Source organism: Bemisia tabaci, chromosome 4 (assembly GCF_918797505.1).
Source record: "Bemisia tabaci chromosome 4, PGI_BMITA_v3".
NCBI classification, from domain to species: domain Eukaryota; kingdom Metazoa; phylum Arthropoda; class Insecta; order Hemiptera; family Aleyrodidae; genus Bemisia; species Bemisia tabaci.
Window position 1 is genome coordinate 52,909,033 of NC_092796.1, and position 18,122 is coordinate 52,927,154.

General features: G+C 40.4%; 1 protein-coding gene across 1 annotated transcript in view; it reads left to right on the top strand.

The window, feature by feature from the left end:
* The window catches only part of LOC109034084 (uncharacterized), a 106,480-nt gene that overhangs the window by 27,573 nt on the left and 60,785 nt on the right, over positions 1 to 18,122 (top strand). Inside the window, 1 exon segment of the mRNA XM_072300048.1 lies at positions 11,588 to 11,763. Coding sequence (XP_072156149.1) covers positions 11,596 to 11,763 — 168 coding nt within the window. The 5' untranslated portion in view covers positions 11,588 to 11,595.

Consider the following 18,122-nt stretch of genomic DNA (forward strand, 5'->3'; position numbering starts at 1 on the left):
TCATTTTCATGCTGGGCTATTGCTAGGCAAGACAGCCGTAAAAGCTATCTTCTGCATGCTGTCGTGGTTGCGTTTCGGCCACACAGCTAATACATTTTCAGGTTAGAAATTGGCAGAAAAGGGCGGCGCTTTAGTTGAAAGCACTGTTTATATCGGCTGTCTTGCCTGAAACTGCGTAATTTTTTGCAAACTTGCGGCTTTCTCATACGTCTCGTTTGTCATACGATTAGGATGAGTTTTGCTGTTTTAGCTATTTCAGTGATTTCATCTTGAAGAGATGCGACGAATTTTGAAGGAAACTGGATTTCGACAATTTGACACTTACTGCTCTCTTGGCTATTAGAGGAGTGGGGTCCGCCGCGGAAGGAGATCTGGCAACATCCGTGATCGGCTGGATATTAGCCCCGTGGTCATCCGGTTGTCAGCATTGTTCGCGCTGCCCGGCTCATTACGCTCGCTGATATTAATTAGAGTAATCGCAAAGCTAGGCGCGCGCCCCTCGCGTCCCGACTGTTGTCGGACCGGGCAGGATCGGCAGATTTTTCGCCAATGAGAATGCATTGCTTCTACACCCAGTCGCAGATGGCAGATCCAGAGAGGGCATCCCGTAGCCGGCACACCCCCCCCCCCCCCTCCGCACCGAGAAGAATGAGAACCAAGAGCAAAAATGGAAAATTATAGAAAGTGAAAGTAGCATGAGAAGACCAAACTGAGCCGGCGGCTGGCGGTCGGCACGTAACACATATTAGCGCCTACAAAACTGCATGGATACTTCACGCATTGCGTTAAACACAGTGCGGTCCGCAGCGGTCGGCGTGAGACGCATAGCGCCTACAAGACTGTAGGAATACTTCACGCATTGCGCAAAATATAGTGAGGTCAGCGCGGCGCGGCGGCGGAGGTTAAGATTATTAAGCCACATTTATGTTTGTTCTTTCATAATTGTTTCGTTCATTTCTTATAAATGGAAAGCGTTGTCCACTAGCGATAGGTTTACCGTTGCCTACGGTAAACCTATCGCTAGTTAAGTCTCGTAGGCAACGACCCGTTGCCTACGAGACTTAACTTTTTTTTGACGAGACTTAACTTTCGCGCAAAGTTCCGTGAACTTTTGTAGCCACTCCTCTCTAATTCTGTCTCTCGAAAACGCCGTACATGCATTGCAACGTTTGCCAACAAATGTTGTTTTCGAGAAAAGTTACAAATATTTTTCCTCGCAATTTTCCCGGTTATTATTTAAGCCTGGTTGCTATTTGCGGTAATGCAAACTTCATTAGGAATTCTGTATCATAAAACGTTTTAGTGATAAATGGGGGCCGTGGTGGGGGGAGGGGCAGAAGAAATCACGAAGAAAAGGGAGGCACTGGTATTGCGGTTTCTCAATGTAAATATGACAACGTTGGAGCATCAATTGCGTTGCAAAATCGAATCAATCTTTTTGAAATAGATGACAGAGCCGATCAGTTTTATGACCGAATAAACGCTTTCCGAAATAGTGGCTCGCAGAATCGTCCTGTGAATAATGGTTTTTGTCAGTTATCTAATATGTTTGTTACCCTCCCCTGACAGGACGTGAATCTGTAGATCATCGTCGGTGCGCCTCTGCTTGGAGCTCACAAGTCCCCAATAATCGCTATTAGTGTCTCGTCACAGGATAGCGATATATATTGCTTTTATCGCTTCAATCTATTTCGATATAACTGGATATAACGGAGGATCCCTATGCTGCTGTGCTAAGGAAAAACGCCGTATGAACCTCCAGGCATTGCCAAATGTCAATTGATACATCACGAATTTTCTTGTAAACTTTCTATCCTTGAAATATTGAATGTACAATATACGTTATATATGTATAGGTAATTTTTTTTATTTTTTCTTTACGAAATTATTACTTCATTTTGAAAACATTTATATTTTTAAAATGTGACAAATATTTGTAAAACCTTTTCCAAGCGAAATTAGCCTCAATGGGCCGCAGTTGTGCCGACATAAACTGCAAAAATGAATAAAAAAGGAGAAAAAACCAAGAAGCACGCAATCTTTATAGTTTTAACCCATTTGTACATCGATTTTTTAGAGTCAAGTACGTCAAATTTTGACCGTTTGGTTGCGCGTACACCTCGCTGCAGCACAAAATGTAGAGGAAAAAATTAAAGTGCTTTGGGAATCATTAAATTTGACACGGAACCACCAATATTTAAAAAACACACATTATATTATTTTTCTCCCTTGATAAATTGATACATCGACGGTGTAAGTCGGCAATCACATAACTCGTTTGCGGTGTCTGAAAATCTCCGCCTATATATCATTATTCTATAGGAGAAAAAAATTGACATTATTTCTTGAAGTTTTTGCAGAATTTTCTTCGCATAGAGAAGAAAAATCATGACAGTTTTAAAGAATTGCCATTGAGTAGTTTTCCGTTTAAAAAATAAAGTATGTCAGGAAGTCTGCGACGTAGCAAACCGAGTTATGTGATTGCCGACTTACACCGTCGACATATTTTTTACCCCATCAATTTAAATGAGAATAATCAATGCAGAGTGTACTAACATTTCAAAATCATAAGTTAAAAACGCTGACTATGCGAGTATAAATATTAAAGCCGAACAGAGCGGAGCGGCGTGCTGGCAGCGCGAGAGGTTCACTGGCGCCTACAAACCTAAGTGGAAACTTCACGCATTGCGCAGTGCTTGAAGTATCCACTTAGGTTTGTGGGCGCCAATGCGCGTTCCGCGCTGGCCGCCCGCCCACCGTGCGGCGGCGCCTGAAGCAACCATTTTACAACAGAGGTGTTGCACAGTATCATACGAAATTGAACGTATGAAGAATGACAGAAATCCTGTAAAAGTACAGATCTTTCCTCGCAAAATAAATCAAGATACTTATGGTACACAGGAAAAATCTAAGAGCCTTTAGCTGAGGCAAATATAGAGGTTTATCTGGTTCAGGTATAACAAGGTGAGAATTTCTTGAAGGATAATTAAGTCCTGTTACACCAAAGTTTGTAGAGAGTTTTAGAGAATTTTGTCTCATGGAATTGACGCTCCCCCATTTTTACCAAAACTCTCAACTATATATTATTCTCCGTTAGACCAGACAAACAAAACGAAAAACAAGCAAACAGCAAGCAAAAAGTAGAGCGATAAATCGTTGAAAAGCTTTATAACACGTGATCCTGTGTAGATCAATGCACAAAAAAATCCAGTGATTATCATTACTACTAAAAATATGACCGACAGCGTTGTCTGTTACGGCGGCTACAAAATTATTCCAGTTATCGTGAAACCACCCTTTAATACCGACAACTTTCAATAAACTCGTATAAATTACCAGTTTTTTAGATTTAAGTATAGTTTTTTTTAAAGAGCTATGGAATTGGTGATATTCATTATTTTACCTGTGATCCGTTTGGCGATTTTGCCATCCCGTTTGTTCAAGTTATTTACAACAGGAACGATAGGAGCATAGCTTTCATTCATTCGGGAATGCGGGATGGACCTGAGAGTGGCGTTAGCTTTCGAATGACGTGAAGCTTTTAACGTGTGGTCGTCGCTTTGAAATCAGGCGACAGGAGTTTTTGAATGCGCGATCGCTCAACCGTTATTGTTGCTGTGACAACGAGGAGTCGTGTAAAAGAGCTACCTTTGACCCTCCGACATAAATTACTGTCGAGGAAGACCGCGGTTTTGACGGGAGGGCATATATTCTTGGCTCAGCAAATCTCAGCTCTCCTGGATTTCAGCTCTTCACAGCAGACCCGTTTTTAATCTACAGCAGCCTGATTGTTGAAAGGTATGTCGGCACAATAAGAATCAAAAATCGATATATTACACAGCGCAAATAGGGATATGTCTTGTCTTATCTTGCCGACAAAGCCAGTTAAAGTTTCAAAAATCGAGTCGCAGCGCTCTGCACCCCCTTGAGTCCCTTGAATGGAGATGTTGCCTGTGTGAGGAATTTGCGATTTGACTGTTGATTCTTATTTAAAAGTTCGCTAGAAACACGATGGTACCACTGGTTTTCTCTGAAGTCAACTCTCAAGCTCATAAAAAGCTCTCAAGTTGAGACCAAAATGGAGGGGATATCCCACGCTATCCTGAGAATCCACCTCTACAGCGAGACAAACTCTCCATGCAAAGATAGGGAGCAAATACATTAGCAGGGTTGCCGTGTTTTCAGTTTTCGAGTCGTCAAATAATGTGGCAGCCCTGTCAAAGTTTGCTCCCTATCTTTGCATGGAGAGTTTGTCTTGATGTAGACGTGGAAGGTTTCAACACCCGTTTAGACGAACTATATCAGAGCAGAAAAATGATTTAGCTTTAACTTTGATAATTGCAGAACGAATTAAGCCTACCGAAAACAAACATGTTAATGGGTGAGACATGGTATCATGTTGACGCCAATAAATGTTATCTGGAAGTATACGTTATTAGACGGTTGCAAACTTGCTTTACTCTGAAAACTCTTGAAACTCTGAAAATTCTTGCATGTTTTTTGCGAGACATTTTGGTGGGGCCGGAACGTATCAACTTGCGGAACTTGAGAATTTCACTAAGCATGAGGCATTCAAAGCTTGAGCGTTTAAAGTTTCATGTTAATCAAATTTAGGAGACTGGACAAAAGGCGCCAGCAAGTTGACTGCTCGACCAGTGATGATCCCTTTCCATCAAAGGCTTAAAAGGCTCGAGAAAAGAACGGAAGAGCTCGGGGCATCGGTGATAAAGTTGCCGGTCGCCGGCGTGTTTGATTAATTCAATCAACATCGAAGAGACAAAACAGAAAAAAGGCGAAGGAGTCCTAATAAGGGAGGTTTAATACGGCGAGTCTGCTTTTTAATTCAGTTACTCCAGCTGGCGCTTTGACGATAAATTTGCCAGATCCTTGTAAATAAATACATAAATTCTGTGAGCATTATACAGTTGCGGGGCGATGAATTTTAGCTCACTATCAGGCAATTCTGCTCCGCTGATTTCGCACTGGGGTCAATTATTGATGCCGTAAGTCCCTCGTAAGTAACTGTATTGTCTTGGAGGCTCCGTGGGTTGGACTTGGGCATCGTTTCGAACATCACTTAAGGAAGGAGGAATTGAGGACGCACAATGAACGCTACGAGATTCAGACCCAAGAAAAAGGCTTCTCACTATAACAACACATGGCAAATGTCACCGAATAGAAGGAACATATATAGGAGTATACGTTAGTTTCTTATCTTTTTTCGATCGCCCGGGGAAAATTTGGACCTCTCGGACTTTTACTTCTCAGACTAGGTAAGGAAGAGTTGGGCTGAACTTGACACCTAAAATACGAGTAACATGATGGAATCGGAAGTTATTCAAAATACATTGCAATATTGTTTCGTTTAGTTCTATTCGTAAAATATTGTATCTATAACAATTTGTCAGTCTCTAACATTTCTTGGTGTGCGTGCCGTTGAAGCAATGTCAACTTTATCCCGAGGAAGGCAGAAAATCTAGACTTAGATGGATTGGAAAGCGACAAAAGAATCTCTAAGCCGAGAGATTCTGTAGCAATTCCCGCGCTCCACCGCAGCGGTTTGTATTCAGGTTATCTTGCGGTTTCAAAGCTATTAAATTGGAAGCTCAGCGAAGGAATATTCCTGTCAACGTTGCGAGACTGCACCAAAAATAAGTGTAGTCCTGATACCTGCCATTGAGTATATTAACATAAAAAACTGTGCGTGGAATTGCAAAAATATTGCTACTCCAAAGTCAAGTTTTCATGGCATGGGAATGGGGACGTCCTCGCTACGTTGCCCAGCAATTATACACGAATCTTGTGACAATATTCGCAGATCATTATATTCGAGTTAAATCGTGTGAAATCTGGGAGAATTTCTGCTCTATTTTCGAACGGTTTCGTTTAAAATCCGCATTTTTACAAAATAAATGAAAATAAATAAATAAATAAATGAATAAAGAATGGTAAGAAGTCTGCATTGTCGTAGATACGTGGTTTCGCGTTTTGGTTATCGACGTGCGATTGCACACCATGGACGCAGAAAATACGGTCGTTAGTTGTTACGCGTCCCGCGGTCGAAACTTGTGAGCGCGAGGAAATTTAAAACGCCTTCAATTAAATGCTCCTGCAATACGCACATCCATCGGGTACGAATAGTTGTATGCAGCGCCTCGGTGGAAGTCGCTTCCTTATCAATTATCACGTTGCGATGATGGCGCGTCGCGTCGTTGAGCGATTGAGCGGGCAATCGCATATTTGTGGTTGATTGTATGTGTTGTTCTGATTGTTTTAAAAAATGTACAAAGTTTAACCTCCCCCCTCCCCCCCAAAAAAAAAATAAATAAAGAAATAAAACGATTCTATAAAATTACTAGATTTTGGCCCAATAGGGCGAGCATTTTAATGAAAAGGCGACAGTTAAATACCACTGTTTTTATAATTTAAAAAACTCGGTGACTCATACCTAATGAGCGACAAATGTTTACTTCCATTATTGGCTAATATGCCTCGCCTGTAAAAGTTTCATTATATTGACACTACCTACCTGAAAAAAAAAAATATTTCCTTTGCATGTATTTCTTTGAGTCCTCAAATTAAGAAACGGATGAATATTTAGATATACCCGTATAGTATATGACCCGGAAGTTGGTGGAGGAGTACCGCAAATGGGGCCTCGAGGTTAGTGTCCGTAAGACAAAAAAGATGTCAGTCGGAGGTGCTCAGCAAAGCATAGTCCTGGAGGATGGTCAACATATAGAAAGTTGCGAACAATACAAGTACCTGGGGGTGAAGCTGACTTCAGATGGGAAGCTGGATCAGGCCATTCGGGACCGTAATCTTCTAGGAAGGAAAGCCATCGCCATGCTTAATGGGATCCTTTGGGACCAAAGGATTTCCAAAGACAACAAGAAGAGAATTTATAACTCGGTTGTCAAGCCTATTATCACCTATGGTAGTGAAGTGTGGCAGTTGAAGAAGCGGACCCAAGAAATGCTCAAGGCGACCGAGATGGATTTCTGGCGAAGATCGGCTGGAATCTCGAGGAGAGAACGTGTCAGGAATGAACGTGTCCGAGAGATAATGGGCGTTGAGGGGACGATTGTGCACGATATCATGACCAAGCAATTGGTATGGTATGGGCATTTGCAGAGAATGGCTGATACCAGGTTGCCGAAGAAGGTGTTGGAGTGGGTCCCCCCAGGTAGGCGACGGAGAGGGCGTCCAGCCAAACGGTGGGTAGAGGGCATCCATGAAGAGATGGAGAGATGCCAGCTTCCGGAGGATCTCTACCATGACAGATTCCTGTGGAGAATAGGCGTCGCAGAGCGCCCAAGCGCGCCATAAAAGCGGCTCATACATACATACATGAATATTTAGATTAATAGGATTAATTAAAAGAGGTTTCCAGTATTAACCGGCCGGTAATGAATTCTCTTACTGGCTAGATATCCTTATACTCAGTCTTTGATGTCTCTTTTTTACCCCTCCGGTCACAGATTATCACATCCGAAAGAAAATATATTGAATAGAGCACACAGATGTAAGCCGAAAAGGACCGCAAGTTGCCTCAGCGTATTCACCAGCAGAGTCGCCTTCATCTGCTGGTATAGGCAAAACGTGCTCCTACGGGCAGCAACAGTTGTATCACAGAACTTTCCCACTGATGAATAATAATTGCTCAGTGATCAAGCTAAAATGCAATTGAGTAGCCGTGAAAAAATGAATCATTTCAATGATAATTTGTCCTGAAATTCGAGTGTCTTTGAGTCTTTTGCTTGCCATAAACTGGGCTAAAAAATTGTAGTGAAGATCTAAAGCAAGTCTCAAAAAGCACACTAGTCATTCCACACGTGACGATAATCCACGGAGTAGACGATACAGGCTTTAAGGCTTCGTGTTCCATGATTCATTACAACTAAGCTCATTACTTACTTTATCTTCATAAGAGGAGAGGACTGCCATTAGCATGACGCATGACGCACGGTGCGGCGCGCGGCGCTGCGCACAGTGGATCGAGTCAATGAGAGAAGCCGAAAAAAATTTGGAAACTTTAAAAGCTCATAACATCGTCTATACAAGACTTTTAGGTTTTAAAAGTGGTTCTATCGGCTTTCTCGTGAGATTTTGCCCAGGGGCACCTCTTTAAATTCAGCATGTAACGAAATTAACATAGAAAAAATTGCAGTTTTTCAGGCGTCATTTTTCGAATCAATCAGAGAGGTCGGACATGGAATTCCGAGCTCTCTGATTGGTTGGATCCACTGTGCGGCGCAGGAACTGACCGACCGACCGTTGCCCGAAGCCCTGGATTAAGCGTTGACGCTTGGCTAACCCTCCAAAACCACCGCACCCGTCACCTTCCATCACGCTGCGCATCCCTCTTTATCGCTCTATTTAATGGGGCAGCAGAGAGCTTTGAATCAGTGAGCCTTTTTTACACGCGCTTACTCTCCAATATTTCACGTGAAAAATGATAGTGACGGCGGTAAATAGGTTTTTTTTACACGTGGAGTGACATTTCACTATTTTTTTCAAAAGAAATTAAGAAATAAATTAATCGATAAATAACATTTGACCCATGTTCATAGTAAACATAAATATTTTGCTAAAGGATCGGTTTCTTAAATTTCAGTTATATTAAATTTGTCGCGTTCTCCACTTCTATCATCGGGGCTTCTGAGTTTCAATTCGAGTACGATTTGATTTAAAATATTTTACCCAAAATATTTAAATTCTTAAAATCCCTCGAATTAATTTCTAGGGGAAAAAAGCTACCAAGTAAGTTTTTAAACCGTTTTAGATTACTTGCCCAAGATAACATACTGGAATAATGGCAGAAATTGAAGTAGACAGAATATCTAAATCTCACTAGAATATCGATTATTGGCAAGGAATGAAGAAAAATAAGGTTAATGGTGGAATCATCCAGGTAATGTCGGTACATTATGTTTTTTATTTATTTATTTGTATGTGGATGCAAGGGTGAGGGTGTGTGTGTGAGAAAGGGTGAACGGGGAGAGTGTGTTTATGTGTCGCACTAGGTGGTAATTTTCTTTCTTTTTCAGCAGATTCAAGGCTTAAAACCCGGAGGTAACGCAAATAAAACTAAGTTTAGAGGATAGATTGCGCTACGAGTAAATCTTGTTTCGGAGTATTAAATGTAGGTATGAACAATTGCGGAAAATAATATTCATTTTCTCTTTTCAGCATTCGAGTACAGAGCTAATTTGTGTATTAGTTTTCACAAAGTTTTTTTATGCAAATTATCCCTACCTAAAATAAAAAAAATATCATTCTAATCGTTCTCCAATGGTACCAGGTACCTTCCAATTTTGAAGTGCATCCTTAAAATGAACGTACATGCACGGGAGGGAGGAGAATGAATACAAAGAAAGGAGGAAAACTTTCAAAAGCGATGAGAATTTCCTCAATCCCTGAACACTAACTGAATAATTGTGGATTTACCTGCATTCTTTTAAATTGAATTACATTTTAAATGTAAGTTTCAATTGTTGTACATTAATGTATGCGCTACTATGAGCCCATTTTAATTCATCCTAAATGTTTCATGAAATTCTACATGGAGTTACAAAGAGTCGTCCCTTTTCGAGAAAGGAGGATGGTCAAGGAGAGAAAGTAGAAAGTGTTATGAGGAGGGTGAACCGTTAATACACACATATTTTATTCAAAACTCCCCGCTGGAGTATTTCTAACTATGGAAAGTGTTTGTAGCTTCCATGTTATCAAAAGAGCGAGGTTGACGGACGTGCAATGTATGAGCTTCAGATATTGCGAACAGATTTCGGATGTTCGCAAGCTTTGAATGATGCCGGTATTTTGTGTCAAAGCTCTTGATAAAAGAGCGGAAAGCGGGTTTAGCCACGCGTTGCCGCTTTGAGAAGAATTTTCCCAGTTTTACATCGCATGAAATGAAAATTTGGTCACCATCATGTGATGCAACGCACCTCATGCAAGAAAACCTATCAATTCATATTACGAATACACATTTTCCGAACGTAGGTAATCATGTTGGCGAGAAAATGAATTAAACGACTCGCTTCCGGCGCAAATTAAAAGAAACTGACGGGTGCTGCCAAATTTAGAGCCTAAGATTATCTATTTAAACCAAACCCGAGGTAAATCGGTCTAGTAGTTTCCGAGATTGAATGAGGACAAAACAAGCCTTAGAGTTTTAATTATATAGATAGATTAAATAAGACGATCAGCAACTGTAGCCATATATACGTTGATGTCTAGGAGAATTCCTGGACTTTGGCGAAATTCGATTAATAAGAAAATTTAAGATGTTCTCATTAAATTTTCTCACCGATTAAATTCGTAAGTTTTTAAGCTGACCGGCTATTTTACTCGAAATTTTAACTAAGAAACTTAAACAAATGCGGTGCATAATGTTACTTGTCTAGTGTTCCATTCCACTGAAGTTAGTAATCGATTGGAATGGTGCTGAATGAATTCCTTTTTCTTAACAAATGTAAGGCTGTATATATGTATTTTAAACTGCTCGTGTAATGATAAATACAATATGATGATTAATATAATGATAAATATAATGTAAATATAATGATAGATGTAATGATAAATGTGTGGTAAAAGATACGTAACGAAAAGAAAAAAACAAATGACGTGATTGTGAAGTAGCAAACAATATTCCTCCGCCAAAAAACAATCAAATCACCGGTGCGTGTCAAAGAGTGAAAGTGAAAGCAGCGTGGAACGCCTATGCGCCTTCATCTGGGTGGTTAAACAATTTGAGCTACACGGGCGTTAAAATAATTGTATCTTCAGTTTTAGTACTTCTCCATATCTCCGTAGAGTCTAACAGGGATCAGATAGGAGATATGTTGTGATTGTTGTGAGTATAGATCAACCGTTTTCGACGAGAGGCTTTCATAGGAGTTACTGATAATTGCAATAGTAATACGTTTCTTTTTTTTACTTTTGATAGTCTAAACAAAGTTTTCTACCCAAAAAAAAAAAAAAAAAAAAAAAAAAAAAAAAAAAAAATGTCAATAAGAACATTATAATTTAGCAAACTTTTCGATTTATTCTGATTCCAAGAGCAAAATTTTGAACTTGGAAGTACAGGCCAAATTTAGATTTTTATGGAGCAATTTAATATCGATGGCCATACTACACTATATTAATATCTCAACATTTATTCCGCTCATATTCAATTTTTTCGAAAGGAACTGAACTATTTTTACCCTCAGAAATTGTTCAAACAAAATTCAAAAATTGCTTAAATTCTAACTAAACTATCATTGTTGGTTTTTCAATTTAAAAAGAAAAATCGTTTGATGGGAAGTCCGGAACGTTGCAACTTGGGATGTGTGATTCTCCCGCTCCACCTAGACTTGTAATATTTTGGATCATTTTAATGACTATAGAAAATTCTATAGAATATTCCACGCGGGAGATAACATTGTAAGCTCTTAAATTTTAAATATTTCTGGTACGTTAACCCAGATTTTATTCTGGAACATATTCAAATACCGCATTACGATGTCCTACTTTTTTCCCCCATTGTTAGAGAAGTATTGCACCTGCACTCGTAATGAGGACGTTCTCAAATGTGTTTCAGGAAGAATTATGAACCAGAGGAAGGAGTCAGTGAAGACGGACTTTTTAATACTGGGAGATGAAGCTCCTCAGTACGTGACCAAACTTAGCAAAGATCGCATGTCCACCCTCTGGACACACCAGTACAAAGAAACATTGTATCCGTTTTCACAAGTTCTACGACTGCGGGTTCTACAGGTAAAGTTCTCTATATTTGAAAAGATTGCAGGGTCCATTCATTTTATGAGGGTCGCTGTGTCATTTTCACTTCACTTTCTGCTCTCATAAAACCTATTCATCCAGAAATTTGAGATCGTATTCCAAAACTTGAATATCAAAATTTTGCCTTCAAGGCCTGAAGGACGGGGAAGCAGTTCCATTTATTCAGAAAAACGTCCTGAGTTTTGGATGCATTCTTCGCTGATAAAATGAGCGGATTTTGCTGGAAACAACCTTACTGCATCAGGCGTTAGTTACTTTTCACTGAAGTCTCATTTTTTATACGGAAAACTAAGCAGCATTGAAACTTGACATTTCATGCTTCATCGACACTCTACACCAGATCGTCGTTTGTGCATTGTTGTCTTAAACAAATTGCAGTATACCTAACAATCCGTGATTTGTTAGATAGATAGTAAAAAGCTCTGGCACAAGTCAAATTTACAATTTATACAACAATTAAAACAATTTAACGATTTATTCACGATTCGATTTCGAAAATTTGGGCATTATTGTTCTCTCGGTAACACAGCAACTAAGTAGTTGATTCTTGAATGCAACCTTTCGTATTCACTAGCCTGTGTCACACTATCAAAATTTCACTAGCCTGTGTCACACTGTCAAAATACTCCACCAAAATTTCAAGGTCAAGTGCTGTGATTGGTCCAAATCATCGAATAAGCCAATCACAACACCTGACCTTTATATTTTGATGGCTAGTTTTGATAGTGTGACACAGGCTACTCAAGTTTTCAGTGGAGCTTGATGAAAACTTTTAAAAATGACCTCTGGTGCATGTTTGCAAGTCACGATTCACAACATGGCGGTCCGCTGAGAATATCCGACGAAAAAGCTACTATTTTTCTGCGAAGGTGGCATTAGCACCTAATCCGAAGGAAGCAGACTTCACATGCGGTTGAAATATCGAAGGGCAGTACATTGCAGCGCGATAACTGTCGTCGTTTCGTAAAAACCGGTGCTAAACAATTTCTCGACTTGCTTTTTTCGTTGGGAAAATTCCATATTTTTCAAGCTTGTGGACTAATCGTGACTCTATTTGAAAGGGTGTTGCCACGTTGGTGGGTTTTACAGAGGGATATTACTTCTCTGCATTAATAACCCTGCTCTGATGATTGACCTCGCAAGTTATTGGTTTTACAGCGCCAACGTGCGATTTTCTTCAGCAGAGGTAGCAAACTTACTACGAAGATAGAGACTTACCATTTTTCCTGACCAATCCTGAATAGAAACGTTAATATCTCAGCTGCGAGCTATTTTAATCTTTTTCGTTACGCAAATCCTGTTGTAAGTGAACTTTTTGAGCAGAAACAGCCTAAATTCGTACTTTGTCCAATGGCCCATTATTGTTTTGATCTCATTGTCAGTAACAATGCCGTCCAGGTCAGCAGTGTAACACCGGCACCGAATGAATTGCTATAACACGAAAAAAGTAACATTGTACAATTTTAACCAGAAAAGTAGGGAGGACCTTTTTGAGCATTGAACGGACAACGATTCCTTTTTTCTTGTTGTGTAGTTTCATGATTGAAGAAATGAAACACACTATGAACACACACTAAGTGAGATCATACATCATTATTGATGTTGAAACAAGAGAATTTCACATAAAAAATGAGCCGACGCCTACAGGTTGCGGAGGCTTAGGTAATATGAGTCCACATAAACTTCCCGTCTCTGAGACCTAAAAGTTCGTGCATGTCTTTCATCTACTAAGGATGTACAACAGCATTTGAAGCACCCCCCCCCCCCCCATTCCATCTTATACACACGTTGCAGCGATAGAAAGTGAGGGACACAAACTTCTACATGTCCCTCATCCGGGAGTTTTAGGCAAACTTCCGTCTCCCAAACTAATTTACAAACCTTAACTCATTTTATTCCAGTTTTAAACGTTGTAAACTTCTCGTCTTACTATATTCAATGAAAAAGCCTAATCGAGTTCTAGGAAATTTCTCATGATCTCTCGCGCCTGGTGGGTATCTGAAATTCTAAATTCTAAAACTTTTTTGCGTTCGTAAACAAGATAAAGTGATGTTGGAAATTTTAAAACTCTGTGTTCGCGTCAACCTCGAATAGCGAGGACAGACAACGGCACGGGTGATACTTCTGAGTTGGGTAGCCAGATCTGGGTCTGGTGAGAACAGTTGACTTTGAGTGAGTCGGTGGTGTTTAAGTGACATGTTGAACAAATGCCGCCCCTCGCTCCTGCCTCTCTCCCTCCCCCTTCTCACCCTCTCACCCTCTCCCCTCGCTATGCCACCGTTTTGTATCCTCCAAGCCCGGGCATAACGCCATCATCAACTTTTACCACACTTACGCAACCCATCAACCATTTCCACCCTTGCCGAAATTCGGGGGGTAGAAGGATATTCCGTGTTTGTTTTCAAAAGAAAAGTCGGAGATCTGGCACTGGGTGTCATCCTCGGCGTGTGGCATATTTGTTTGCCATCGCCGGCGCCGCCTACTGAAACTTTTAATGCCTCGTTGAACTCGTCTAATTAAAATGAATTATCTCACTTCCCCGGCCGAGAGAAATTCATGAGCTTGTAATTTTGCAATGAGCGTCTTGACGGTGAATAAATCCTGGTTCCAGCGCGTTTTGGGGCATAAATACTCGCGAGATGGCTTTAGGGACTTTGATGCGTTTTCTGAGCGCTTTGAGATCGTTTTCGAAACATCTTGTGCTCGGTTCGTCGACGGAAAAACTTAACTACATTTCCACGTTGCCAAATTTCCACTTGCGAATCTTATTTTTACCCACGGAACTACCAGCGATTTCTACCCGAAAATTTCACCAATTTTTTGTCCGAGCACTTTCAAAACTTGCAAAAATCAGCGAGAGTTTAAAAAAAATTACAAAGCTATATTCCTATGAAAAACTAATTTCCTCGAGTCAACTTAAACAAGCTTACATCTCCGGCCCTCGGGTGCCGAATAAGCGATTCAATGTTCCCTCGAATAGTTTATCTATTAAAAGTCGACCTGAGGCGAATTGAAATATGGCAATGCCGTGAGAGCAAAAATTAATACGGCTTAAAATCAGCTGAGTTTTTTTTAGATTTTTCATAACCTCACAATCGAGTAATTGATGATTCGACGTATAATACTTCGAACGCGTATGAAAACTGTTCCTTCATTAATAATTACCCAAAAGTCTAATGAGATGCGCTTGAAATGAGCTCGGATTTTGGAAAATTGCTCATTTGAACTGTTCCCTGGTAAAAATTGTCGATAAAAGCTGCGTTTCAAAATACCATAGGAGTTCTTATAGCCGACTAGGAAGGCGATAGAAAATCATATAGCTGGCTGTAGAAGGTGGAAAAAATCATACGGTCGGGCTACACGAAGCGATAAAAAATTAGACAGCCGGGCTATAGTTCCTATCGTCGGGCTTTACACTTTATCGCCTGGCTGTTGCTTTTTCGCCATCGGCTATAAAAGGCGATAAGAAATTGTGTAGAAATTCGTGTGCTTTGTAAATCCTTAAGTTTGTACGGAATCACCTTAATATTTACAAAACGCACATTATATTTTCCTTTACCACATATTATTTTTCATCAATTAAAATGAGAATAATCCATACAGAGTGTGCAAACATTTCAAAGTCATGAGTTGAATAACGCTGACTCCACGAGATTAAATATTAGAGCCTAACACAAAGCGGAGCAGCGCGGCGGCGCACTGGCGCCTACAAACCTAACAGGGATACTTCACGCATTGCGCAATGCGTGAAGTATCCCTGTTAGGTTTGTAGGCACTAATGCGTGTTTCGCGCTGGCTGCCCGCCTGCCATGGCGCTTGAAGCAACTATTTCACACCAGAGGTATTGCACAGTATCATACGAAACTGAATAAGGCGCTCTAATATATTAGTAATGGCAGACATCCATCAAAAGTACGGAGCTTTCCTCGCAAAATAAATCAAGATACTACGGCCCAAAAAGAGAGCGGTAGTCCAAAAACTCACTAAGTCCTAGCATCCGTAATTAGTAACGTTCAGCATACATTTTATCGCCAGGCAATTGCTTAGTCGCCATCGGCTATAAAAGGCCATAAGAAATTGTGTTGCCGGCTATAGAAGCTATTGGAAATCTTACAGCCGGCTGTAGGTCTATGGAATTTTGGAACACAGATTCTACTGCCAATTTTTACCAGGGTTCTTTCGTCCAGAAGTATTTCAACGGAAACGAACCATTTGAAGTATGCGATATCGCGATATTTTTGCTTCGATCAAACGGGTGAACCATAGATCTTAAGAGAAGTGAATTGATTGGAAGAAGCGCTTATGCTTACGCTTGAATTGCTTAAAACTTTGGAATGAAGTTACATTCCTTCATCTAGGAAACGGCGAATTTCAAAGATTTTACGAGCCGAGAGGGGAAGCTTTGAGGCTAGACATCAGTCTTTGAGACGAATCCAATTATGTTGGAATTCACACGAGCCAGGTGATCAAAATTGGGTAAGTGCGCCCTGCGCGTCGCATGGGTCGTTAAAACCCTGCTTTGAGCTGCATCTGAATCACTCAAAGACTTACTATCCCGGTATAATGGCGCTTCATGATGATTTCTGGGAGCCTACATAAATTTCCAAAGGACGTAGGAGGACCTTTAAGTTTTATCTATCATGAGGACATAGAATTTGATCCAACTGCTTAGCGAAATTCTGAAAAACGCTTACCGTAGATAAACGAGGGCTCAAACATTTTCAGGGGTCATTTGAAAATATATCACCGCCCGTTAGTCAAAAAGCTACCTTTCATGGCGCAAAACCGTACTTAAAAGAACATTAGCGTAAAATAGTACATGGCTGGGACCACCGCTTTTTGGAAGACCTCCCGAAAAAGTGCACACGTAATAATGAGGTAGTACAAAGAACGGGCGGTGAAGGAGGTTGTGCCGGTGATGGCTTTGATCAATGGGCTTATAACATGCTCCCGCTCGTAAAAATACCTTTGCCATTCTCCCGTGCTGAGAGAAAACGCCGTATGAGCCTTCAGCCGTTGCCAAATTTCCTCCGATGAAAACCGAAATTTCTGGGAAAATTGAGAATATTATTCTCCAAAAATTCCAGACAGTTTTGCACGCAATTATTTAATCTAAAATATCTGAAAATTTTGAGGGAAAATGTGCATGGGTGTTTTCAAAAATCCATGTTTTATCCAGGGGAATTTGGCAACTCTCGAATGTTCATACGACGTTCTTTCTTATCACGATAGCATTGCCCTAGCTTTAAAGCGGGTCTCTACATCTGAGCATAAAATCACAGAGGAAATCCTGAGGGGAAGGGGGTACATTCTACGTAGAGATAAACCATCATCAGCTACGCTACACGCTTCTCATCATTTTCGTATCTTCCTCAAACCTCCCTTTACTGATCATGAACGTTACTAATGAATACCAATTCGATAATGGAGGTGTTGCATGTGTGAGGAATTTGCGAGCTGACTACTGTTTCTTATGTAAAAGTTCGCAAGAAACACGATATTGCCGCTAATTTTCTCTGAAATTAACTCCCAATCTCACAAAAAGCTCTCAAGTTGAGGCCAAAATGGAAGGGATATCCCACGCTATTCTGAGAGTCCACCTCTACATCAAGACAAACTCTCTATGCAAAGATAGGGAACAAATAAATCTAGTTTTTTAACTTTTTCTCTCGAATCTGAGCGACACCTCACTGGCAGCATGGAACGGAGCACTGAGAGTTCACGCCTAGCGCCATCGCGCCTTCAATTTTGCAGATGCAACACGGACATCCATCATGTACGAATAGTTGTATCTCTGCGCCGTCATCAACGCGCCTCCTTTTACTTTGCTCAATTTTCATACTGTGATTGTTTCAGTTTGTCTTATTTGTATTTGTAACGTGCTTAAAAGACTGTAGGAGCAATACAGCCGTAAATAGGAGAGCCGTAATAATCGAGCCTCGTTTCTTAATTTTCTCAAGACACCTCATTGGCAGCACAAAGCGCTACCTGCGCATTTGGCGCTTTTCAATCCGTAATTCCTATTCTTACTCCATCTCCACTTTCCCTTCTAGTTTTTTGGCCATTTCCATTCTGCCTTTATGCTACTTTTTTCCCAGAACATTCCAGGTCATTTTCCTCTGTGCTCTCAATGAATTTCCTCTTTAATTTCTATTTTTGTTTACTTATTCAGTGATTTGTGACGTACCCTTTACAAAAGTGTTTTCTCATTCATAATAAAGTAGCATTATTTTTGATTTCCTCAATAATGGACCACTAGACAAGGTACGAATTTCAGCATTCTGATACATGTTTCTCAACCAAAATTTCACGTAGAACACGATACGCACAACGAA